This window comes from Crinia signifera, chromosome 6, assembly GCF_055691185.1.
Source record: "Crinia signifera chromosome 6, ASM5569118v1, whole genome shotgun sequence".
NCBI lineage: Eukaryota > Metazoa > Chordata > Amphibia > Anura > Myobatrachidae > Crinia > Crinia signifera.
The window spans coordinates 28680564-28706628 of record NC_139222.1 but is presented as its reverse complement, the minus strand read 5'-3'; the positions used below and the strand labels follow the sequence as shown (position 1 = coordinate 28706628).

Here is a 26065-nt window from a genome sequence, read left to right as displayed (position 1 = left end):
TAATTAAAAATCAGGGAGCCCGACAAATAGGGGTTCCCCGATTTTTAACAACCAGCCCCAGGCTCCAGGTCCGGGGCTGGTTCCCAAAATACGGGGGACAAAATGAGTAGGGGTCCCCCGTATTTTAAGAACCAGCCCCAGGCACAACCAGCCGGCAGGGTAATGTCACAGCCGGGGGACACTTATAATATAAGGTCCCGCGGCCAAAACATTCTCCCTACCGACCAGTCAGCCTGGCCAGGGGCCCTGGGGGAGTGGGGACCCCCCCAATAAAGGGGTCCCCCCCCTCCAGGACTTACCTGACCAGGCTGAAGCCTGGTGCTGTCCTCGATGCCCCTGGGCGGTGGGCATCGAGCTGATAAATGTTGTAAAAAATAGATAAACCATTGTTTTTTACTGTGGCACTACAAGTGCCAGCAAGCCTCCCCAGCAAGCTGGGACTTGGAGAACCACAAGTCCCAGCCTGCTGGGCATTAAAGGGCCCGCTGGCACTTGTAGTTCTACAGTTAAAAAAATAGTGCACAAAACACACTGACACACTTTTAAAATAAAACTTTATTACACACAAAGCCCACACACACTAATACTTACCTATCTTCTCTCCGTAGGTAGCCCTGATGTCCTGTGTCGGCGTCTTCTGGTCCTGTGTCGTCTTCTTCCTCCATGTCGACGTCGCTGTCGGCGATGGTGTCCCCGTCCGGATCCGAAGAAATCCATTTGGGAAGCTGTGGAAGGAAACCATACTCACCTGTCCCAGCGCGACGTAGTCCAGGTAAGGGTCTTTGCAAAAAAATAAATCGAAAACCCCGAAACCAAACCGGACACGACGGAGACGCACGGTGTGTTTGTTTACATCGTGCGGCTCCGCCTCCCGAATGCCGCTATTGGCCGCTAGGCCGCAAGGCGGCCAATAGCGGCATTCGGGAGGCGGAGCCGCACGATGTAACAAACACACCGTGCGTCTCCGTCGTGTCCGGTTTGGTTTCGGGGTTTTCGGTTTATTTTTTTGCAAAGACCCTTACCTGGACTACGTCGCGCTGGGACAGGTGAGTATGGTTTCCTTCCACAGCTTCCCAAATGGATTTCTTCGGATCCGGACGGGGACACCATCGCCGACAGCGACGTCGACATGGAGGAAGAAGACGACACAGGACCAGAAGACGCCGACACAGGACATCAGGGCTACCTACGGAGAGAAGATAGGTAAGTATTAGTGTGTGTGGGCTTTGTGTGTAATAAAGTTTTATTTTAAAAGTGTGTCAGTGTGTTTTGTGCACTATTTTTTTAACTGTAGAACTACAAGTGCCAGCAGGCCCTTTAATGCCCAGCAGGCTGGGACTTGTGGTTCTCCAAGTCCCAGCTTGCTGGGGAGGCTTGCTGGCACTTGTAGTGCCACAGTAAAAAACAATGGTTTATCTATTTTTTACAACATTTATCAGCTCGATGCCCACCGCCCAGGGGCATCGAGGACAGCACCAGGCTTCAGCCTGGTCAGGTAAGTCCTGGAGGGGGGGGACCCCTTTATTGGGGGGGTCCCCACTCCCCCAGGGCCCCTGGCCAGGCTGACTGGTCGGTAGGGAGAATGTTTTGGCCGCGGGACCTTATATTATAAGTGTCCCCCGGCTGTGACATTACCCTGCCGGCTGGTTGTGCCTGGGGCTGGTTCTTAAAATACGGGGGACCCCTACTCATTTTGTCCCCCGTATTTTGGGAACCAGCCCCGGACCTGGAGCCTGGGGCTGGTTGTTAAAAATCGGGGAACCCCTATTTGTCGGGCTCCCTGATTTTTAATTACCGGCCCCGGCTCCTTCAGCCTGGTGCTGGTTATGGCTGTGGGGGGGACCCCACGCCGTTTTTTTTTTTTATTTATTTATTTTTCTATTTTTTTTACACCTTGCAGCCTGCACGGATCTGACTTGATCCGTGCAGACTGCTAGAAATAATTCGTATTAGCGGCCGTATATACGGCCGCTAATACGAATCATTACACCATCGGAGGGTTACAAAGCAGTCGTATCTGACTGCTTTGTAAATCCCCCTCCGGAACACGACTTTGCATACGACTTAAACAGTCGTATGCAGTCGTAGGGAAACAACCAATACGAAAAACTAGGTTTTTCATATTGGTAAATTTCCCCCAAAACCTCTATGTACATTTGTTTCTCAATGTAACCAATTCTGTCTGTTGTCATTCATCTGTTTCCTGTAGATGGGCGCACAAGCAGGAATACCTCGGAGGGAGATCTCATTGTGTCTCCAGATTATATACTAGAAGATAAGAACATCAGACAAGATTCTCCAGAAGAAAAACCCATTATCCCCAATACAGACCCAACATTTCCCATTGCAGATATTTCATCTGGTCCCTCTAGTCATGAGGAACCTTCTCCTGATCATTCAGACCTTACTACACCCAGTACAGGTCATATAGATACAATATCATCCAGTTCTAGAAGTCAGTCAGTTTTCGCTTTACATCAGAGACATCACACAGGGGAGAAACCATTTTCATGTTCTGAATGTGGGAAATCATTTTCTCGTAAAGCACATCTTGTTATACATGAGAGGGTACATACAGGTGAGAAACCATTTTCATGTTCTGAGTGTGGGAAATGCTATAGGAATAAACACAGTCTTGTTATACATGAGAGGGTACATACAGGTGAGAAACCATTTTCATGTTCTGAATGTGGGAAATGTTTTACTCATAAATCCAGTCTTGTTGCACATGAGATGGTACATACAGGTGAGAAACCATTTTCATGTTCTGAGTGTGGGAAATGCTATAGGAATAAACACAGTCTTGTTATACATGAGAGGGTACATACAGGTGAGAAACCATTTTCATGTTCTGAGTGTGGGAAATGTTATAGGAATAAACCCAGTCTTGTTGCACATGAGAGGGAACATACAGGTGTGAAACCATTTTCATGTTCTGAATGTGGGAAATGTTATAGCAATAAATCCAATCTTGTTATACATGAGAGGGAACATACAGGTGAGAAACCATTTTCATGTTCTGAGTGTGGGAAATGTTATAGCAATAAATCCAATCTTGTTATACATGAGATGGTACATGCAGGTGGTAAACCATTTTCATGTTCTGAGTGTGGGAAATGTTATAGCAATAAATCCAATCTTGTTATACATGAGATGGTACATACAGGTGAGAAACCATTTTCATGCTCTGAATGTGGGAAATGTTTTCCACTTAAATCTAATCTTGTTACACATGAGAGGGTACATACAGGTGAGAAACCATTTTCATGCTCTGAATGTGGGAAATGTTTTATAAATAAATCTAATCTTGTTACACATGAGAGGGTACATACAGGTGAGAAACCATTTCCATGCTCTGAATGTGGGAAATGTTTTATAAATAAATCTAATCTTGTTATACATGAGAGGGTACATACAGGTGAGAAACCATTTTCATGCTCTGAATGTGGGAAATGTTTTACACTTAAACCCAGTCTTATTCTACATGAGAGGGTACATACAGGTGAGAAACCATTTTCATGTTCTGAATGTGGGAAATGTTTTGCAAAAAAATCCAGTCTGGTTACACATGAGCGGGTACATACAGGTGAGAAACCATTTTCATGTTGAATGTGGGAAATGTTTTACCAATAAATCGCATCTTGTTAGACATCAGAGAAGCCTTTTCCATGCTTGCAGTGTGGGAAATGTTTTATAAATAAATGTATACTTTGTAAATACCAGAAAAATAACATTTTGATGAGCAGATCTACATTAAACATGAGCATTGATATGTGGATACCCCTGTTGTATGCACAGGGATCATCTGAGAGTAGTCTCCCCAACACAATGCAGGCTCGATTTCCTCCCCCCCCCCCCCCCTTAAAACTGTGGGAGCTACCCATGGGTTCTTAAATGTAAGGCTAGCAGAAACTGTCCTACACAACCAGCCCCCTCCCCCCTCTCCAGAGCTGCCGGCTTATACTGGGTACACAACAGCATGATGCAGCTTGTGAGCGGGTTGTTAGGGGAATGTATGACCTGCTCACTATATGGCGGAGCCTATGACACGCTCAGGAACTGCATCTGATGTGATCGCGACCCGAACCCACTTCAATGGTAGGATCTCAGAAAAGACCTAACGATCCGCGGGGCTGCACGTCGGATCGGGATCGCATCAGAACGGCAGTGAAATGGCCAATTTACATAAAATCGGTCGAGATTGTATCTAAATTGGCTCATTTTGTGATTAAATCATCCTGATGTGTACCCCACATTACTGTAATCATACTGCAGGCTTCAGGCACCAGCTCAGCAGGAAGCCAGGCTGCTCCTGGGACACTTACATCCTGGGATACAAACATCCACCCAATCACTGCCCAGATCTTATTTTTATTCAGTATTTCTTATTACAATATGCATATGATACAGATATAAGATATTACATCCCATCCTTTCCCCTACCTTATATCTGTGCAGTGTATATGTGCTTTATGTCTGACAAGCGATGCCATTATACCGATTATACTAAACTTACATTGTGCCTCATCTATCTCACCTTCTGTATACTGCCATTTATAATAAAGCTATTCCTGTGTTTGGTCCTGTGTAATAGTGTGGATTTGTATAATGTATATGCATTGTTGTGTATACTCCTGTATAAGCCTCATAGAATTCTGACAGCGTCCATCTCTCCCACGTTTGATGACACTTTCTTACATTATTACTGTTGGTGTATGTGTACTTCTCATTATCTACTGTATGGTTTACCAGATGGATCCCGTGGTATAAATCCGGTGCCTCATGCGCCTCCATTTCCCTGCTATTATTACTTTTGCCAGAGCAGCTAGGTTCTCCACCGGCGGTATAAACGGGTCATTGCCCTTACCTGTGGGTTTATGCCCAAAATACATAGTTACATCCAGATATTGTACCGGTAGTCCCACCTTGACCATTATATTTTGGACTTTCTCCCAAAATCTCCTTCGCGTGGTGCTGCCAAATCCTATGCATACATGTACCCTGCTGTATACTGCATTTTGGGCATAAATCATTTCTCTTTCAATGGTCCTGGTGACACAGCTTCACATTGGGATGTAGGAGGGTCCGCAGGAGCCAGGCACCTATACCAATCCTCAATTCGTTTTAGGTGCCCACCGGAGTGGGTGCTATACTGAAGAGGCTGCTGAGCAGCCGAAGATTAGAGATAGATAGGTGTATTTTATTTTATTCATTTTACACTTATTAGGTAAGACGCAGTGCTGAGGATTCTCATAGAGTCCTCACACTGCCAGCACAGTAGGGGCTGACGGAAGCGCGTCCTGTCAGCTCCCTGCGCATGGAGGAGACACTGTCTGGTATCTCTGTGCGGCACTGCCAGCTTCTATTAAGAAGCTGCCTGGGCTCCGGAGCGTCCCTGAACCGGCTTCACACAGGTGAGGGTCATGGGGGATGGGCGCTCCGTTATGGTGGCGGCCAAATTTAAACGGAGTTTGCATGCTGAGTTCTTTATTGAAAAAGACAGCAGCTTGTCACAGGGCCTGCGGGTGATTTCAAGTGGTCCCCATTTGAAGGGGAGACACTGGGAATTAGGAGATCCAGCAGTGGGAGCAGCTACTGGGGGTAGTTTGGCGCCAACTCCACAGACCCCGCAGTAGAAGGGATAGTTGGGGCGAAATGTAATAGGGTGTGATTTTTTAGACATGTGCGATTTTTGGTCAAAAACGGCCGAAATCGCACATTTTCCGAAAATCGCACATTTAATAGGTTGAAAATCGCGGTAAAAAATCGCACTTTTTACCGCGAAATCGCACTTTTCTAAGTGCGATTTTTAGTCACATTTCAATTCGCATCCAGATGTTTTCCCATTATAAAGTATACAACTCGCAAATGTAATAGGGTGCGATTTTTGGTCAATGTTACCAAAAATCGCAAAAAAAATAGACCAGGTTCTGACAGGCGATTTTGACAGAACCATGCACAGATCATTGAGATCTGTGCATGGTTCTGTTAATAAAAATGTGTAAAAGTGTTTTTATAAAAAAAAAACGGCGTGGGGTCCCCCCTCCTAAGCATAACCAGCCCCGGGCTCATTGAGCCGGACCTGGTTCCAAAAATACGGGGGGACAAAAAGCATAGGGGTCCCCCGTATTTCTGAAACCAGCCCCGGACTCTTGGACCGGTCCTGGTTCCAAAAATACGGGGGACAAAAAATCTGGGGGTCCCCCGTATTTTGAAACCAGCACCGGGCTCCAACAGCCCGCGGTGTCATGCCACAGCCGGGGGACACTTTTTATACAAGGTCCCCCGGCCAAAACATGAGCACCGTGGCTGGTCAGCCTTGGACGGGGTACCTGGAGGAGTGGGGACCCCCCCAATAAAGGGGTCCCCCCCCCCCAAGCTTCACCCGTCCAGGGCTGAAGCCCGGGGCTGTCACCGGCGTCCGTGGCCAGTGGACGCCGGCCTGATAGGGTTAAATACATCATACATATCATTACATTGCTTTTTACCCGCGAACTACAAGTGCCAGCAGACCTCCCCCGCATGCTGGGACTTGGAGAACCACAAGTCCCAGCATGCAGGGCATTAATGGGCCCGCTGGGACTTGTAGTCCACCTGTAAAAAGAATGTTTATAAAAAACACACACACAGAGAAGTACAAGTTTATTACACACACACACCTCAATTTTACACAGCATACTTACCATTCCTGGATCCAGCGCTGGTCTGGCTGCTTTACAGCCGGCTCCCCCCGAACTGACAGGCAGCGGGGAGAAGCGGCTGTCTCCGTCGCTTCTAACAGCCTCTGTAGCGCTGTCCGAGTGCTACAGAGGCTGAGAGCGTGATTGGCTGAGCTACAGTATGCGTCTCCATGGAGACGCATAGCTCAGCCAATCAGGACTGAGCTATGCGTCTCCATGGAGACGCATACTGTAGCTCAGCCAATCACGCTCTCAGCCTCTGTAGCACTCGGACAGCGCTACAGAGGCTGTTAGAAGCGACGGAGACAGCCGCTTCTCCCCGCTGCCTGTCAGTTCGGGGGGAGCCGGCTGTAAAGCAGCCAGACCAGCGCTGGATCCAGGAATGGTAAGTATGCTGTGTAAAATTGAGGTGTGTGTGTGTAATAAACTTGTACTTCTCTGTGTGTGTGTTTTTTATAAACATTCTTTTTACAGGTGGACTACAAGTCCCAGCGGGCCCATTAATGCCCTGCATGCTGGGACTTGTGGTTCTCCAAGTCCCAGCATGCGGGGGAGGTCTGCTGGCACTTGTAGTTCGCGGGTAAAAAGCAATGTAATGATATGTATGATGTATTTAACCCTATCAGGCCGGCGTCCACTGGCCACGGACGCCGGTGACAGCCCCGGGCTTCAGCCCTGGACGGGTGAAGCTTGGGGGGGGGGACCCCTTTATTGGGGGGGTCCCCACTCCTCCAGGTACCCCGTCCAAGGCTGACCAGCCACGGTGCTCATGTTTTGGCCGGGGGACCTTGTATAAAAAGTGTCCCCCGGCTGTGGCATGACACCGCGGGCTGTTGGAGCCCGGTGCTGGTTTCAAAATACGGGGGACCCCCAGATTTTTTGTCCCCCGTATTTTTGGAACCAGGACCGGTCCAAGAGTCCGGGGCTGGTTTCAGAAATACGGGGGACCCCTATGCTTTTTGTTCCCCCGTATTTTTGGAACCAGGTCCGGCTCAATGAGCCCGGGGCTGGTTATGCTTAGGAGGGGGGACCCCACGCCGTTTTTTTTTTAACTTTTTTTTTTTTGCACAAAAGCGCATTTATAAAAATGCGCACATTTTCATGACTGAAAATGCCCACATTTTCATGACTAAAAATCGCGGCAAATCGCGGCAAATCGCATTTTTTTGCCGCTAATTCGCATCTCATTACATATGCGAATTCGCGGCAAAAAATGCGATTTTTAAAGGTGCGATTTGGTGCGATTTTTTTTTAGTCTAAAAAATCGCACCCTATTACATTTCGCCCAGTTGGTCTCTTCCCTCACTCTGCCTGGCGCCGCTTTGGGAGACGCTGACTGTGGAGCTGAAGCGCTGTTTCTAGTTGAGTGGTGGATTTTCCTGGGCATCGCTACCCTCTTCTTCTGGAGGAGACTACTGGAGCTTCAGACAGATAAGTGCTGTGATTATATTGATTCAGTACATAGCGCCTGTCGTTTTGCATTGTGTGAATTACTTTATCATGACAGAGCAACAATCTGTAGCTTTGGGGGAGGGAGACCCTTTTACATTGAGCGCGTGCAGCGTTTGTGCATTACAAATTTCCCCTGAACAGATGGCCATGGGGGGGATTGTACCCTGCTTGCGCAGCTGTGAGACCCATGGGAAGTGTACCCCAAAGGGTGGAGCGGACAGAGCCTGCGTGGGTTAGTGCTCTGGGCAGGTCAGTGAATGCCTTAGTGCAATTGTTGGACAAGCAGAGAGAGGTTGTGGTTTCTTTCCCAAGACAGTCCTCAGGTTCTTTGCCTTTGACTCAAGCAGATCCTGGTTTGCTGCAGGTAATGCAGGATACTGCAAAAGTTATCAGCAGGTTTAATGCTTTGCTGGAAAGATTTGACAATGACTCTGATGGAACTCCTAGACCCTTATTCAGTCCCTCTGTTACCTGTTGATTCAGGGGAGGAAGGAGAGTGTACCTCGGATATTCCCTGGGAGCAGGGTGATGATAATGAGGATACCGCGACCCCTGGGGTGGAGGATTTTATTGCTGCTGTTAAGCAAGCCATGAATTTGTCGGATGAAGACAAAACTCCTTTTAAAGGGGTGTTTAAAAGGCAACGTAGAGAGGCTGTTACCTTCCCGGCAGATGAAGGTTTGCAGGATCTTTTAGGATAAGAGGCTCCAGGGGCCTAAAAGGCTTTTGAGTCTTTATCCTTTGCCTGAGGAGCATACAAATCTCTGGGAGAAGGTTCCTGTGGTGGATGCTTCAGTAGCCAGACTCTCAAAAGCTACAGTGCTCCCGGTCCAAGGGGGTGCAGCTTTTAAAGCCCCCGTGGATAAGAAGCTTGAAGGAAACCTTAAAGCTATATTTGAGGGGGTGGGATTTACTCTCAGGCCTCTTATAGCGTCTGAGAAAAATATCTGCTGCTTTGAAGGTCCCAATGAGCACGGTGGCCTCCATTATCCATAAATGGAAGAAGATCGGAAACACAGAGTCTCTTCCTAGAGCTGGCTGGTCGTCTAAACTGAGCATTCGGTGGAGAAGGGCTCTAGTCAGGGGGGTAACCAAGTACCCAATGAGCTACAGCATTCCCCTGTGGAGAGAGAAGAACCTTCCAGAAGGACAACCATCTCTGCAGCAATCAGGCCTGTATGGTAGAGTGACCAGACAGAAGCTGCTCCTTAGTAAAAAGCACATGGCAGCCCGTCTGGAGATTGCCATGAATTGGATAGAAGGAAAGATGAATGCAACGATGTACGGAGATATCCTGGATGAAAACCTCCAGAGCGGTCTTGACCTCAGGCTAGGGTGACGGTACTTCTTTCAGCAGGACAATGACCCTAAGCACACAGCCAAGATATTAAAGGAGTGGCTTCAGTAAAACTCTGTGAATGTTCCTGAGTGGCCGAGACATGAATCTGATTTAACATCTCTGAAGAGATCAGAAAATGGCTGTGAACTGACTCTTCCTATCCAACCTGATGGAGCTTGGGAGGTGCTGCAAAGAGCAATGGGCAAAACTGCCCAAAGAAAGGTGCAAAGCTTGTGGCATCATAGTCAAAAGGACTTGAGGCTGTAATTGCTGTCAAAGGTGTATCGACAAAGTATTGAGCAAAGGCTGTGAATACTTTATATACATGTGATTTTTTTTAGCTTTTTATTTTGAATAAATGAGCAAAAATCTCCAAAAACACTTTTTTGATGTTATCATTTTGTTTGTAGAATCTTGAAGGAAAAAATTAATTCATTCCATTTTGAAATAAGGCTGTAACATAACAAAATGTGGAAAAAAGTGAAGTGCTGTGAATACTTTTCGGATGCACTGTAATCCCTACATTGTGTTGATACAGATGAAGCACAGCTCATTCAACCGGGGCCTGTGATAGAATCTCCAACCGCCAGCCCCTGCTATCTGCCAGAAAAGGGACTCGCACGAGATGCTCACACGCCCCGTTCTGCCCTGTGCCTCTCTAGTGGATAAGTTGAATAGCCTCCCATCAGAGGTGGTAGAGGCAAATACAGTAGAGCAATTTAAACATGCTTGGTATAGGCATATGGATAGCCATACAATCAAATATGGTTTGAGGTAACATGTTTAAAAAAGGGGCAGACTACATGGGCCAAGTGGTTCTTATCTGCCATCAAATTCTATGTGTTTCTTTCTCTTTCATCTATCCTGGTGACGCAGCTTGACCTTGGGATGTAGGAGGGGTCCAAAGGAGCCAGACACCTATGTTAAACCTTTAGAGAGGCAGGCTCCTCCCTTCTGCATCCCAGCATTCCCCAGTTTTGTTTAGATGCCCACAGGAGTGGGTGCTATGCTGAACAGGCTGTGTGCAGCAGCCAGAAAAGAGATAGCTAGGTGTTTTTATTTTCAAATTTTTACACTTAGTTAGGGCAGGAACAGTGTGAGGATTCTGAAAGAATCCTCACACTGAGAGCGCAGCAGGAGCTGACAGAAGCACGTCCTGTGCGCAGAGAGATGCTGTCTGGTCTCCCTGTGCAGCGCTTCTGGCTTCTTTGGAACAGAAGCTTCCTGGCACCAGGGGAGCCCTGAACCGGCTCCCCGTGGGGGGGGGAATCGTAGGGAACAGGTGTCTCCGCGATGGCGGCCACCATCTTGGATTGGGTTTACAAGCTGGACTCCATTAGGAGGGCGCAGCCTGTGACAGGAGCCCAGGACTGGGCAATTACAAGTGATCCCCAACAAAGGGGGAAGCACTGGGAATAGGAGAAGATGCCTGTGGGAGTGGCCTACATGGGGTAGATGGCGCCAAAGAGCCACGAACTCCACTGTGGCAGGGACATTGGTCTCTTCTTGCACTCTGTGTTTTACGCCTTTGTAAGCACTGGGCGGTGTAGCTGAAGGTTTTCCTACAGAGTGACAAGCTTCTCCTGAGCCATGCTACCCCCGCTGACCTGAAGGCAGGGCTGGCAACAGAAATATTGGGGCCCGGTACAATGATATTTCTGAGACCCCCCCAACCAATCCTAAATCCATCAGGTGCGGACTTCTCTCTTTCTCAGTCCAGCTGGCCTGTCTCCTAACTGCTACTTCCTGCTGGCTCCCTCCTGCTGCTGGCCTGTCACTTTCACAAAAGCGAGCCGAGCACTACGAGCAGGCAGGGCAGGTCATTTGCAGAGTGCAGAACAGACGACATGCGCATTTAAAGTAACAAGATACAGAGACTACAGACCCAGGCCGTGCGCACACACAGAGTAGACGGCTCTGAGTGCTGCGTAGACAGCAGTGGCACACAGCCAGTCAGTCAGACTCAGCCACACACAGATGGTGCACAGTAGATGGCCGGGCCGCGAGGGTCAATGACAGGCCTGCTAGTACAGGCAGTGGCCGTGCCAGAGCATGGAAGCCCTGGGGCCCTTCAGATCGCTGGGGCCTGTCACACTTGTCCCCCTTGACCCCCCCTGTCGCCTGCCCTGCCTGAAGGTCCCCAGCAAACAGATAAGTACACAGCATACTTTGGCTCAGTACTGTCGCCTGACATTTTGCACTGTGTGTTCTGTAAACATGACAGAGAGACATTCTGCTGGTACGGGAGAGGGAGCGCTGGCCTTGCTATCTTGCTGCAAATTTTGTGGCTTAGATTTAACATCAGAACAGATGGCTAAAGGGGATATCTGCCCTGTTTGTGATGCTGTACCCAGAGGAGCACATGCTCAGGGGGGGAACTGCCTTAAGCAGGTCTGTTACGGCCTTAGTACAGGTTTTAAACAGACAGAGGGATGAGTTGGTAAAATCACCTAGACCCTCATCATCCTCACAACAGTCCCTTAGTTCCATTCCTTTATCACAAGGGGAACCAGCCCTTCTGCATGTCAAGCAGGACACTGTGCAGGGCATTCAAAAGTTTAATGCTCTCATGGAGCAGTTTTCTAGTCCTGATCAATCCTCTAGACAGTCTGTAGCCTCTCTTCCTATCCTCAATGTTGATTCTGAGGAGGAGGGAGAATGTGGGCCGGAGAAGTACCGGGACAAAATTCCTTACCTGGAAATTGACCTTTTTGTTGGCAATCGCCTCAGCGAGGTGAGCACCTGAGTTAGGAGCTTTATCTTGTAAGCCTCCGTTTTTAGTCGATTAGGCTGTGCTTAGAACAGTCCCCAAGTTTTTTACCTAAGGTGGTTTATTCTTTTCATTTAAACCAGGATTGTTCTTCCGGTGTTCGGTCCTCAGGAAAAGGCCAGGAGAAGGGACAGACAAAAAAATTGGATGTGGTTCGCGCATTGCGCATTTATGTGGACAGATTGAAAAATCTCCGTAAAACAGACTCGTTGTTGGTACTTTATGATGTTCACAAGATGGGTTGGCCTGCTTCGACCCATTGCTAGGTGGTTAAAATCAGTCATTGCTTTTGCTTATACTAAGGTAGGCAGACCAGTGCCCTCCAGAATTAATGCCCATACCACCAGGTCAGTGGCTGCCTCTTGGGCGGTGCGCCATGGAGCTACAGTGGAACAAGTATGCAGGGCCGCCACCAGGTTCCATGAGTTTGTGTCACAGGACGCATCATTTGGGCGAGCAGTGATGAGAACTGCAGACCTGAGCGTACCCTCCCAAAGGACTGGCTCTTGAACGTCCCAAGGTCAAGCTGGTTCACCAGGATAGATGAAAGAGAAAAAGGGATTTTTGTAAGAATTTACCATTCTAATCCCTTTGTCTGATTCTATCCTGGTTGAGACGCAGCGATCCCTCCCTTACGCTCAGTAAGTAATGCCGTTTTCATGGATTGTCATGTTATAATGGTTATGTTAAAAATTGATTTGTGCATATAATATGTTCAGGCGTTGTACTGAGTTTTTTGTATCCTAGTGTGCTCTAAAAGTTGAACTGAGGAATGCTGGGATGCAGAAGGGAGGAGCCTGCCTCTCCAAAGGTTTAGCATAGGTGCCTGGCTCCTTTGGACCCCTCCTACATCCCAAGGTCAAGCTGCATCACCAGGATAGAATCTAGAGAAAGGGATTTGAACGGTAAGTTCTTACAAAAATCTCTTTATCTCCCTGTGCCTCTCTATCCCCTGAGAATGGAGGTAGTCTATAGAAGAAGACTAAAGAAGAACCAACAAGGTTTTTGGGGCACACTTAATATAATAAACAATTAGATGGATGTACAGATGAAATAGCAATAAAACTTAACTTTTAATTGAAAGCTTGATTATTAAAATAGGTTCATATAACTATATCCACACACCGTTTATGTGATAGTTGGAGAGCACCATACGTGATGGACTCCCGCCACTTTTTATGACAATATCAAAAAATAATAATAATTCAACAAGAGCGAAAATGTTTAGATAAAGTATTGCCTAGTACCAATATACGGTATCGGCAATCGGACAAGACACAGGTCACTGCGCACCACCACTAAGTTGTCCACCCCAGTGTCGGCAAAGATGGGTATGGACAGTTGGGGCATGAGAGGAAAAGAGAAGGGAGGGGTTCAAGATTGTTGTGGCTGCACCTCAGCAGTATTAACAGGCGTACTGCCCCAGTGGATGAATACAGCACTGGATATTCCCTATAGGTCCCCCCTATAGGTACTTATCCAGCCTCTCACTGCTTAGCTTCTGTGTTCGGATGGATTACAGGCGGTCCAGTGAAGTATGGCTGTATAGCCCTTGCTGGTTACTTCCGATGTCAATTTGGAGGGTGAGCCAAAGTAAGCTTCTGCTGTCCAAACCGTTCAGAGCAGGGCAGACCTGTTACTCAAATAGCATTGCAGGAGTGCTTGTGCTGGCTGGATGGATGAGAGAGCCACGAAAAATGGATAGTTTAGTGGTAGGAGGTGCTAACAAACAGAACCCTCATCTCTGCTGTCAAATATCATGCTAGCATCGGATGATTTGATGATAGTCAGAGGATCATGCGATAGCTCCTCTAAAATGAGAGGGGAGGGATGAAGGAATGGATGCCCTTAGTGCTTAAAGACAATTGATTTTATGCAGAAAAAGAAATTAATTATGAAGGAAAAAATTGTAAATGTACCCACGGTCCCTAGATAGGAGGGAGATTGGTCCCTGGTGTCAGTGTATATGTTACAAAAGACACCAGAAGCACATCGGGGAATCCAGTTATTGATTGGGATGATTAGGGCTGAGAGTAATAAATGATTCAGTCCTTAGAATTCTGTAATGCAGTAGATATACACAACTATGTAGTAAGTGTGAGGTCTCCCAACAGACCATGTGGATGTAATCAGACACTGATTAAACAGATATTATAGGTGTCAAACCTCTAAATGCTATACATGAGTGATAGGTTAGTATAAATCACAAATAGGTATTGGCAATGTAAACTGGAGAGAATATGGGTTGTCACCAGGTATGCAGGGTTAATTACAAGCACACATGTAATAGGTAAATGAAACACTAGCAATTAAGGGGTTAATATTCAGCTTAATATCCTATAGCCACATACAATGCACAAGCGGATAGGTATGCAGGTAGTGCTAGTAGAAGCCACACAGACTCATGCAGTCTCACTACAGAAGGTCCCACGTTTCACAGTTCAAATTTAAGGTGATATTAAGGAAACAATATAAATGATTGTTGCTGGTGAGACCAGGGTATGGGGGGGTTTTAACCCCGTTACCTGCGCCGGCTACGGCCGGTGGGGAGGACACTGCTCTCAGGTTAGGTGCGAGTCCAAGGCAGGGACATGAGAGGCTGCAGTGAGTGCTGGCCGTGTGGTGCGCGCTATAGCGCCGTATGCGGGATGACAGCGGGACGGCTGAAAGATAACTCCGTCTCAGTATGGAGTTGTCAGCCGGCACTGGTGGGGGCGGTGGGCGTGACCACGTGCGTCCTAACACGTGTTTCGCGTGAAGCTTGGTCACAGGGGTGTGTGCGGATGGGAGGGTTAGGAGGTGGTATTTGTTGTATGAGTATCCAATGGAAATGATGGAGGCGGGTAGTCAGCCAGGCGTTTGCGTGACTGCGTGCAGTCATGATGACTGTTGGGATGGCTGCATGGAAACAGGACAGACCAATGGGACGGAAGTGCCTTGAAGGGAAAGAGGACCCCGCGGGTTGGCATGGTAACTAACATAGCTGGAAAGTATATCTGAGACCGGCTGTGTAGTTAGTAGATGACAGGACAGGGGTGCCACGTATATATGAGACCAGCAGTGTAGTTAAGGACGCGAGTAAGCGTCATGTTGATGACAGGACAGGGATGCCATGATATCAGGATGATGGCAGTGTATATACAAATATGAAAACTGAAAGGAGATGCTGGACGCTGGTGTGCCATAATGATGCTGGGTCCACGCGTCTGGGTAGAACAAAAGTAGAAAAACGTTGAGAAGAGTATGAACTGGGACAATAGCATTGTAATATGCTGCTGGGGGAAAAAATAATATTAATAAAGCGATCACTAAACTAAAGGTTTAAATAATAGATAGATGGTTATGAGGAGGCAGACCAGAAAGGATGAAAGGGATATACGTGTGCTGTTGTATGGTATTAGCTGTAACAAGATAAAGGATACCTAATGGGGGGGATTGCCGGATGATAGGAACGGACAAAATAGACTAAAATGAAATAAAATAAATGAAATGGGATGAAATAGTACTGATACGTATAATAAAATAAAATAATAGAATAGTAATAATAGAAATAATAATAAAAATAATGATAATAATAGTGGAGATGAAATTTGAAAAACGGAAGCACATGTGTGTACATATAAACAAGCAACGTATTAAAGGTTTTGGTGTGAACACAGACACCGGATATTAGATATAGCGTACAGGGTATAGTGCTAATGGCCCGTGCAATCGAAGCATACTACCTGGTGGGCCATATAAGAATGGTGTTGGCCAGGATTGAACAGAATTATCATATATAAGCCTGATCTGGGCAATGTTATCATTGATGGGCTGTCTAATAGAAAAAGAGAGCAATATAATGGTGATGAAGGGTGGAGGGATAAAGTGAACGCTAAATGTCATGCGATATTATTAAAGAAAGGCACTGTATTTGATCTCCTCGTTAAGGCCATTTGGGGCAAGTAAGCCTAGCTGGAAAATCCACCAGCTTTCCCTGCGGAGGAGTGCCTGATTGATATCACCACCTCTTCGGCCCAGGTGTACTTGTTCGAGGCCTGAGAATTTTAGATCATCCGTGTTAGAGGCGTGCATCCTAAAAAAATGACGCGCAACTGAGGTTAGGGTTCTAAAATTGTCCTTGTCCCTGGAGGCATTGCGGATGTTACCTATATGCTCCAAAATCCTTTGTTTTAAGGGGCGGGATGTCATGCCTACATATCTGGTCTGGCATGGGCAGGTGATGCAATATATGATGTTTTGACATTTACAGTTATAAAAGCCCCTGATCCTGATGTCATCACCATATCTGTCTTTGATTGTCTGAGTATTGATGACATGTTTGCAAGCTTTGCAGCTGCCGCATGGGTAACTGCCAACTGTTGTGGGTTGAGTAGTACGTCTTGCCACATAGTGGCTACGGACCAGGTTGTCCTTCAGATTAGGAGCTCTCCGCCAGCTCATGTCAGGTTTCGGTTTTAATTTAGAGGCCAAATCAGCATCTGTTAGTAAGATATGCCAATGTTTCTGAATAGAGTCCCGGATCTCTCTCCATTCATTGCAGAAATCGCCTACTATTCTGATGATTGGTGGAGTATCATCTGTTGGTTTAGTGTTGAATAGGATATCTTCTCTGGTCTTCTGTTAGATTGATTTCATGGACCTCTTGATAAGTCTCTTTGAATAGCCTCTTTCCTGTAGCCTTTTAGTGAGATCCTGGCACAATATGTTATATGTGGTATCATCAGAACAATTGCGTCTCAATCTGAGAAATTCGCCTTTTGGGAGGTTGGTTACAGTTGGCGGGAAATGGGAGCTGGTCCTGTGCAGAAGGCTGTTAGTAGAAGTGGTCTTTCTGTAGAGTTCCGTAGATAGGACATTGTTGAGACCCCGATAGATGCGAAGATCAAGAAATGTAATGCTGTCTGGACTCCAATCATACGTGAATTTTAGATTCAGGGTGTTCACATTAAGTCTTTGGATGAAATGGGTGAGGTGTTCCGGTGATCCCTTCCAGATTATCAATATATCATCGATATATCGTGTCCACATATGGACACAGTCGATGTAGGTATCATCCTGAAGAACAACCTCTTTTTCCCACCATCCAAGGAAGAGGTTAGCGTATGTGGGGGCGCAGGCCGCCCCCATCGCTGTTCCCCTTCCTTGGATATAGTAGTACTGTTCAAAAACGAAATAATTCTTGTGTAGTACAAAGTCTAGGAGGATCAGGAGAAAATCGTGGAAGGGGGTTAGGCCCTCTATCTCCAGAAAGTATCGTACGGCCGCAATCCCGAGATCATGTCGGATGCAATTATAGAGGGATTCAACATCCAACGACACAAGGAGATGGTCGTCGTCCAAGTAGATGTTATTCAGTTTCTTCAAAACCTCCGTTGTGTCTTTGGTGTATGAGGGTAAGCTCATGACGTGGTGTCGAAGATGGACATCCAAAAAGATACAGGCATTCTCTATGAGAGACCCGTTGCCGGACACAATTGGTCTGCCCGGGGGTGACTGTAGATTCTTGTGCACTTTGGGAAGAAGATAGAACGTGGCTATCCTTGGATTGAGGTTCAGCAGAAAAAGGTGTTCAGGTTTAGTAATGGTACCGTCTGATAGGGCTCTATCTATTAATCTTTCGAAGGCCACTTTGAAATTGGAGGTGGGGTCGAATAGGGTTTTGGCATAGCAAGATTTATCGTCCAATTGTGAGTGAACCTCTTTAAGGTACATATCAGTTGGCCATAGGACGATATTCCCCCCTTTGTCCGAGGGTTTAATGACAACGTCTTGCCAATCTCTGATCTCTTGGATAGCTGCTTTTTCGATTTTGGTGAGGTTACCCTTGGTTCTATACCTTTTGTTTTTGCGGTGTAGGTCATCGAATTCCTTGGAAACCAGGTTTACAAATACCTTTACTTCAGGGCATATGGTGTCCTGTGGGAAGAAGGTAGACTTTCTCTTACAGATTGTTCTGTTATTTGTAGCAGATGTTTCTGTTCCTTGTAGCATTTCCAGGTCAGCAATAGCCTGTAATTCTTGCGGTGTGCAATTAGTTGGAGTGTCAAGGGTGTCCGTTTGTCGACGGGAATGGAACTTAGCTAGGAGTAATTTTCTACCGAATAGATTCAGACTGGTTTCCCAGTGGAATCTGTCGAAAGTTTGGGCTGGGGAGAAAGATAGACCTTTTTCTAGAACTCTGGTCTGTTCCAAAGTGAGGGAGTGGTCAGATAGATTGATAATTTGTAACTTGGTTACTGTGGAGTCTATTGTGGGCGTTTCCTTTGTGATTGTCGGCTCGGTTGGCGTGGCTCCCATCTCGTCCAATCTCGTCTTCCTCTTCTTCCTACTTCGTCTGGTCTTCCTCTTCCCTGATAGTGTCCTCGGCCTCTGCCAAATTCTAAAAAATCACTTCCTCTAGTGTTGGTCTCGTCAGTATGAGTGCTGTCGTCGGTACTGGAGTATTCTGATTCAGAGACTGATTGTGTGCCTCGTTGATCTCGGTTGTAAGTCTGCCTTATTGATCTCTGTGGTCTTGTCCAATTAAAGATTTTGCCGGTAGCAAAATCGTGTTGATCTCTCATGAACTTGTTCTTCTTACGTTCCGTGATAACGTTTTCATAGGTTTCTAGGTCCTTTTTGATCTTTTCGAAAGTGCTCTGAAAGAGAGGGTCACTTTCCCACTTCTCCAATTTTTTGCCCAGTGTATCTATCTTTTGGGTACAGTCTTCAAGCGTCAGATGATTGTGACGAATTAGTATAGTCATCAGTTCCTGGGAGCATTTAAGAAGACTGGCCTCCCATTCTTTTTTTAGAGCCTCAGTCTGAAGTTCAAATGCCGGGAAAGTTTTGGGTCTCAGACCTCTCGGGGTGATCTTTTGTTTACAATAATTTTCAAGGCTGGATAGGTCCCAGCTGCCACCCTGCGCCTCTCAATCCCCTCCCTACCACCCTATGCGCCTCTATCCCCTCCCTACCACCCTGTGCCTCTCAATCCGCTCCCTACCACCCTATGCGCCTCTATCCCCTCCCTACCACCCTGTGCCTCTCTATCCCCTCCCTACCACCCTGCGCCTCTCAATCCCCTCCCTACCACCCTATGCGCCTCTATCCCCTCCCTACCACCCTGTGCCTCTCAATCCCCTCCCTACCACCCTATGCACCTCTATCCCCTCCCTACCACCCTGTGCCTCTCTATCCCCTCCATACTACCCTGCACCTCTCTATCCCCTCCCTACTACCCTATGCCTCTCTATACCCTCCCTACCACCCTATGCCTCTCTATCCCTCCCTACCACCCTGCGCCTCTCTATCCCCTCCCTACCACCCTTCGCCTCTGTCCCCTCCCTACCACCATGTGCCTCTCTATCCCTTCCATACCACCCTGCGCCTCTCTATCCCCTCCATACCACCCTGTGCCTCTCTATCCCTTCCCCACTGCCCTGTGCCTCTCTAGTGAATAAGTTGAATAGCCTCCCATCAGAGGTGAAAAAGGCAAATACAGTAGAGCAATTTAAACATGATTAGGATAGGCATATGGATGTGCTTCTCTATATCCCTCCCTACAACCCTGTGCCTCTCTATCCCCTTCCTACCACCCTATGCTGCTCTATCCCCTCCCTACCACCCTGCATCAGTATCTGGTCAAAAATCCATAGGTTAACCACTAATGGTCATTAGGTTGGCATTGACAGAAGGTCGACACAGACAAAAAGTTTTTCATAATGTTTTTTAACTGACTTGATACATTACCATCCCAGCGGACATGGGGAGGGAATATAATAGTGGGCTAAACGCTGCCTATCCAACCCTATGTCTCGCCTCCCTACTGTTTTAAGTCTCTCTATCCCCTCCCTACAGTTCTACATCTCTCTGTATCACCTCCCTATCGTTCTGTGTCTTTCTATCCCCTCCCTACAGTTCTGCATCTCCCACTCATCTCCATACTGTTTTGTGTGTCTCTATACCATCCCTACTACCCTGCATCTTACTAGCCCCTCCCTTCTTCCCTATGCCTCACCTCTACACCATCCTGTGTCTCTCTAGCCCCTCTGTAGTGCCCTAGGCCTCACCTCTAAACCATCCTGTGTCTCTCTAGCCCCTCTGTAGTGCCTTATGCCTCACCTCTACACTGTCCTGTGTCTCTCTAGCCCCTCTGTAGTGCCCTATTCCTCACCTCTACATCATCCTGTGTCTCTCTAGCCCCTCTGTAGTGCCCTATGCCTCACCTCTATACCGTCCTGTGTCTCTCTAGCCTCTCCAGAAGCTAATGATTTGTACTGTTCCTCAGAGCGTTAGTGAAGGGTTGAGCCTGGTGTGCTAGGTTTAGGTTTTTCTTACGGTACCATCTTGTGTCTTTCGGGTGGTGGCCCTGTGTCCCCCCTTGGGCTTCCAGTGTCCCACAGGGGGAGAGTCCTCCCTGCATTCCACCGCACTACTGAGAAGAGCAGCGGGGAATAGTCTATTTACCGCAGGCAAAGGGACAGTTGGGGTATATATGTTGTTACCTGGGGTTTATTTGTACTCCTGTCCCTGACGGTGGGGGAGTAACCCTGAAACGGTTGGACTGCAGTAAAGGACTTTGTTTTCTGGAGATTGCCGCCTGTTTCCATTCCTGCGTACCTCAGCAAGTATACCTTTGGACTTATTTGTCAGTGAGTGCCGGGCCTCTAGTGTTTGCTACATTGGACTCTGCATGTTCTTCCTGCACATTGTCCCAGCCATGGAACCTATCTTTAGTTATATCTCAGTACCACCCCCCTCTTGCTGTGTCCATTCTACCCAATTGTGTTGGTTGAACCTTTTGTGCTCCTGTAACCTGTGCGATTCAGACCCGCTTGGTGTGGGCCGAATTCTCTACCCCATCAAATTGTTGTGGTGGGCGCAGGTGCGAACCTCCGGAGCGAACACCTTCATTGAGTTTCGCACTCGCCTGGGTGTTCGCTTCAGGTTGGGCTGGCAGGGGGCAGATGAGTAGGACCGACCAGAGTTTCATGGGCGTGCCCACAAAAACAGTGGGCACACCCATAGGAACGCTGGGTGTACCCTTATGAATGCAGGAGTGTCTATGCCTGTTTGGTGTGGGTGGATAATGTCACATGACATCCGCACCCGCCTGGAATTCGGCCATCTTCTCCTCTAACAGAAGGAATGGGACTTCACGTATCACAGTATCAGTCTCTGGGACTATTATAGGAACAAGCACAATCCGAGGGGGCTTACGTGTGATAAATACGTGTGATAAATATGCCAACTATAGGCAGAAATAACATCTCATTCCGTATCATGCCTTGTATCGATTACCGTTGTCTGAATGAAATCACCATTAAGAATTGTTACCCGCTGCCACTTATTACAGAATTGTTCGATCGTATTAAGGGAGCCACCATCTTTACTAAGCTAGATCTACGCGGAGCCTACAATCTTATCTGCATCCGGGAAGGAGATGAATGGAAAACTGCCTTCAATACTAGAGATGTGTCATGAACCTGACTTGTTTCACATTATTTTCTGATGTTCCATGCCTGTCTGTTTCCTAGCTGCTGCTGCAGCTGCAGCTGCTCTGCATTCTCAGTGATTAAAACTCCAGTGAGGCTCCCTGAGTTCAGCACCAGTCACATGATCCAGGTAACTCAAGGCATACTTCCTGGTTCTTTCTGCTGCTGCAGACAATCAAGTAATTACATGGAGGAATATAAGCCAGCTTCCCAGAGTCCTCCTTGCCTTGAACAAATGTTCATTCTGCTTCCTGTGTGGTTACCCCAGAGACAGAGAATCCCAAGGCTCCTGGCTATCCAGTCTCCAGCGATACCTTCTCCTAGTGTCCTGCTGCTACTTACCTGGTTCCGTTCATCTCCAGAGACTCCTGCTAATTCCATCACTGCGGTTGAGTTAGCAAGTTATCCCCTGCAGAGGATACCGCTGACACTGGCTAGCAAATCCCCACTAGCTTCCAGGCTAGACCCCTTGGCTCCCAGGCCAAACTACCTTCAAACCTTTCAGTGACTTTTTACCATCACAGACCTGATCTGTCGACAGGCACTGTCTACCTCACAGTCGACACTCAGCTTCTGCCGTCTATCCTTGACTAACAACATCCGTGTCATCCCTGACGTCCATCAGTTGCTGCATCCAAGTGTTGTCACATTATCGTCTATTGTCGACATTGTGTCAACTGTTTTCCAAAGTGCCTCCAGAGACTCTGTGCTTCTGTCGTCTCCTGGTGACTAACATCATCTGTGTCTTCTCCGACGTCCACCAGTTGCCGCACTCAAGTATTGTCACACATACACCTGTTGTCGACATCCTGTGTCAACTGTTTTCCAAAGTGCCTCCAGAGACTCCGACATTCTCTCCTGGTTATCGACATCATAGACCAACGACTCCCAGGTCGTCATCTCCAGCTTCCAGGCCATCCTGCAGCTCCCAGGCTGCCAACTGTCATCACCGGCTCCCAGGCCATCCCGCAGCTCCCAGGCTGCCAACTACAACCCCGGCTCCCAGGCCGCCTCGCAGCTCCCAGGCTGCCAACTACAACCCCGGCTCCCAGGACATCCCGCAGCTCCCAGGCTGCCAACTACAACCCCGGCTCCCAGGCCGCCTCGCAGCTCCCAGGCTGCCAACGACAACCCCGGCTCCCAGGCCGCCTTGCAGCTCCCAGGCTGCCTGCTATCATCCCCGGCTCTCAGGCCGTCTGCAAAGACATTCTCAGCATCCCTGGTCATTCCACTCCTGCCAGAAGTCTCCACGTGTTTCCATCTGCCGTGTGATCCGGTCTTCTCGTGCAGCCCAGGTTACTTACTCAGTGTCCGGTTATCCGTGGGTTCCGTGCCCGTCTCCCCTCGGCTCTCAGGCCGCTCCAGCGATCCCCAGTGATCTCAAGTACCGGCTCCCTAGCCGCCCCAGTGATCTCAAGTACCGGCTCCCTAGCCGCCCCAGTGATCCCCAGTGATCTCAAGTATCGGCTCCCTAGCCGCCCCAGTGTTTCCAGTGTCTCCTGCGTTCCCCCTGTGCTACCCTCGTGTCATCCTCGGCTTCCAGGCCGCATCTCTCACTCTCAAGTACCCTCTGTGTTGCTGTATAGCATTCAGTGCCATCGACCACCATTGATGGTTTAAGTACCCCGTAAAAGACTCTTGTGTTTCAAACCCTGCCAAAAGCCACAGGGGAACCTGGGCAGAGGGCCGCGACCTGGTCGGCAGTTGCAGCGAAGTCCATATCCCCTTGCGGGGGTCCCTGGTGAATACCACTGTCGGCTTAGACCCCGCGCCTCTGCTTTAGGTCTCAGCCAATCCTCTGTGTCCCCGGCAGGTAGTCTTCCTCCATCCTCCGTGCATGAGTTCCGACTACCTCAAACCTCCTGTGTCCTGCTACCCAGCGCCCTCCACTGGTCCACCACGGTCACAGCCGGGAACACAAGGAACCCTGGTGCATGACAAGATGGACATTATGAGTATCTCGTTATGCCTTTTGGGTTGAGTAATGCTCCCGCAGTTTTCCAGTCCTATATGAATGAGCTATTTAGAGACCTTCTGTATAAACATGTTGTGGTTTATCTCGACGATATTCTTATATTTTCCAACAGTCGTCAGGAGCATCAAGAACTCGTCAGAGGTACTGTCACTGTTGCACGCCGCCGTCCGGGTATCCCTGTACCCGGACGGACGGCGAGTGCAGCGTCATCTGACGCGGCGGGAGACGTTGCCGGGCAGCGTCCCAAGCCTCACTCTGAGGCTAAGCGTCGGGGCGTTGCTAGGCAACGTCCCCGAGCTTCCGCCCGGCGGCCAGGAACGCGCGCGCCTGACGTCATTGAAATTTGAATAAATAGCCGGCGTCTGCTGGGCACAGACGCCGGTTATAGCTTTATTGCTTTTGAAGCATTCTGCTGTGCTCCCCGGTCCCCTGGGCCCTTGGTCCCAGAATCCCTCGCTGTGGTTCCTCTCTGCAGCCTTCCTGGTCTCCCAGCCTGTCAGCTTGTGTCTGCCCGTGGATCCCAGTGTTCCTGCATTTCCCTGGACTCCTCTGCTGAATTCCATCCTCAGCCTGTGAGCCTGCAGCGGACCCACTGTCTCCATCTTCCGTGGGTCACGTAAGTGCTCCAGTGGAGCCCTGGTCTTTACCTTCTTTGGTTCCCCGGCCCTCCGTGGCTAAGCCCCTCCGTGGGATTATCCTTGGTTATCCTCTTTTGCCTCCTTGTCCCCGTCTTTCGGTATTTGTTCCCTTGCCCCGTCTGCCATTAGTGTTCTGTTTAGGCAGGAGTGTCGTCTTTCCATCCAGATCCCTGCTTTGGGAGTCACGGTCCCTCTGGTGTGTTTTTGGGGACTCGCGTCTAGCCGCTGGTGTCTGCGACTTGGTCGCACTCCCCGTCTTGGCCTGGTGCCGGCAGTTAGGGGCCTATTACCAGTTAGGTCCATTAGTCAGCTTATCCTCTTGAGATTCCCCGTGCAGATCGCTTACCCCTTGTCATCACATAAGACCTGGTTGCATCGGGGTCAGAGCGGGCTTAACTCGCTCCTTCGAATGCGGCGGCCACAGGTGAAGCCTAGCTCCGCAGGGGTTTGCCATCTGCCTCGGGGACTCAACAGAGAGAGTGTAGGACCCGCTGTGGCCGTCCTAACCGGCGGTCCCGGCTGTGGGCTCACGCCTGATTACCTCACCGTCTGGAACCTGTATAGTCCCTGGTGCCCAGGCCAGGGCATCGTAACATTATAACCAGCCAGAATAAAGACAGATCTCCTCTGTCAGATACCTTGTGGGGTAGTTATTTGTGTCGTCTGGTATTAGGAGTACCACTCCCCAGACTTTTTCTGATCAGCTTCAAGGGCTTACTCAGATGGTCCGGGAATTGTCCTTGAAGGTAGCTTCCCAAGAGCAGAGGATGCGGCCTCCAGACTCAGGGGGTTCAGATCCCAAAATGAACTTGCCTGATCGGTTCTCTGGGGATCGCAAAACCTTTTTTAATTTTCGTGAGAGCTGCAAGTTGTATTTCCGGCTCAAAACACGCTCCTTCTCGTCCGAGGCCCAGCGTATTGGACTTGTTATTTCTTTGCTCCAGGGTGACCCCCAGACCTGGGCCTTTGGATTGCCTTCGGACAGCCCAGCCCTGTCCTCCATAGACACTTTTAGTTCTCTCGGGTTGTTGTATGATGATCCTGACCGTGAAGCCTCAGCAGAGACTCATCTTAGAGCCCTTAGGCAAGGGAAAGACCCAGCCGAGGTTTATTGTACCGAGTTCCGCCGATGGGCGAATGATTGCGGGTGGAACGACCCTGCATTACGCAGTCAGTTTCGTTGCGGTCTTACTGATGAGATCAAGGATTGCCTCATTCAATACCCGGCACCTAAAACATTGGATAAATTAATGGAATTAGCCATTAAAATTGACCGTCGCCTCCGTGAGCGGAGGTCGGAACGGGGCTCGCTCACTCGGGTGGTTCCCTATGTTCCGATGACCCCTGAGGAAAGCGAGGAGCCCATGCAACTTGGGGCAGCTCGCATTTCCCCGGAAGAAAGGGCTCGTCGATTAAGCTCAGGTTTGTGTTTATACTGTGGCTGTAAGGGTCACATCTTGAGAAATTGTCCCAATAGGCCAGTAAAAGGCCGGGCCAAGTGAACGAAGAGAGGGTTCACTTTGGCCTCCAGCTCTTTTCCTCTCTAGATTCATTATTAATCCCGGGACATATTTCTTTTCAAGGGGGTAATTTTTCGGGGTCAGTGTTTTTTGACAGCGGCGCGGCCGGTAATTTCCTGGACTCTTCCCTCGCCCAGAGTTTGGGGATTCCTCAACTCCAGCTTCCTATCCCCATTACCTTACGGGGCTTAGATGGTGGTGAGCTGTCCAAT

The 26065-nt window shown here is 48.5% G+C and overlaps 2 protein-coding genes across 3 annotated transcripts in view; both read left to right on the top strand.

Annotated features, from left to right (window-relative positions):
* Positions 1 to 26065, top strand: part of LOC146010139 (uncharacterized) — a 200303-nt gene that overhangs the window by 29944 nt on the left and 144294 nt on the right. The gene's annotated exons all lie outside the window — the stretch shown is intronic.
* On the top strand, positions 2176 to 4555 carry LOC146007386 (uncharacterized; the record flags this gene model as incomplete). The annotated part of the gene is made up of 1 exon (XM_083145734.1): positions 2176 to 4555. A coding segment is annotated over one exon (1434 nt), but the record flags the coding sequence as incomplete, so codon positions are not given.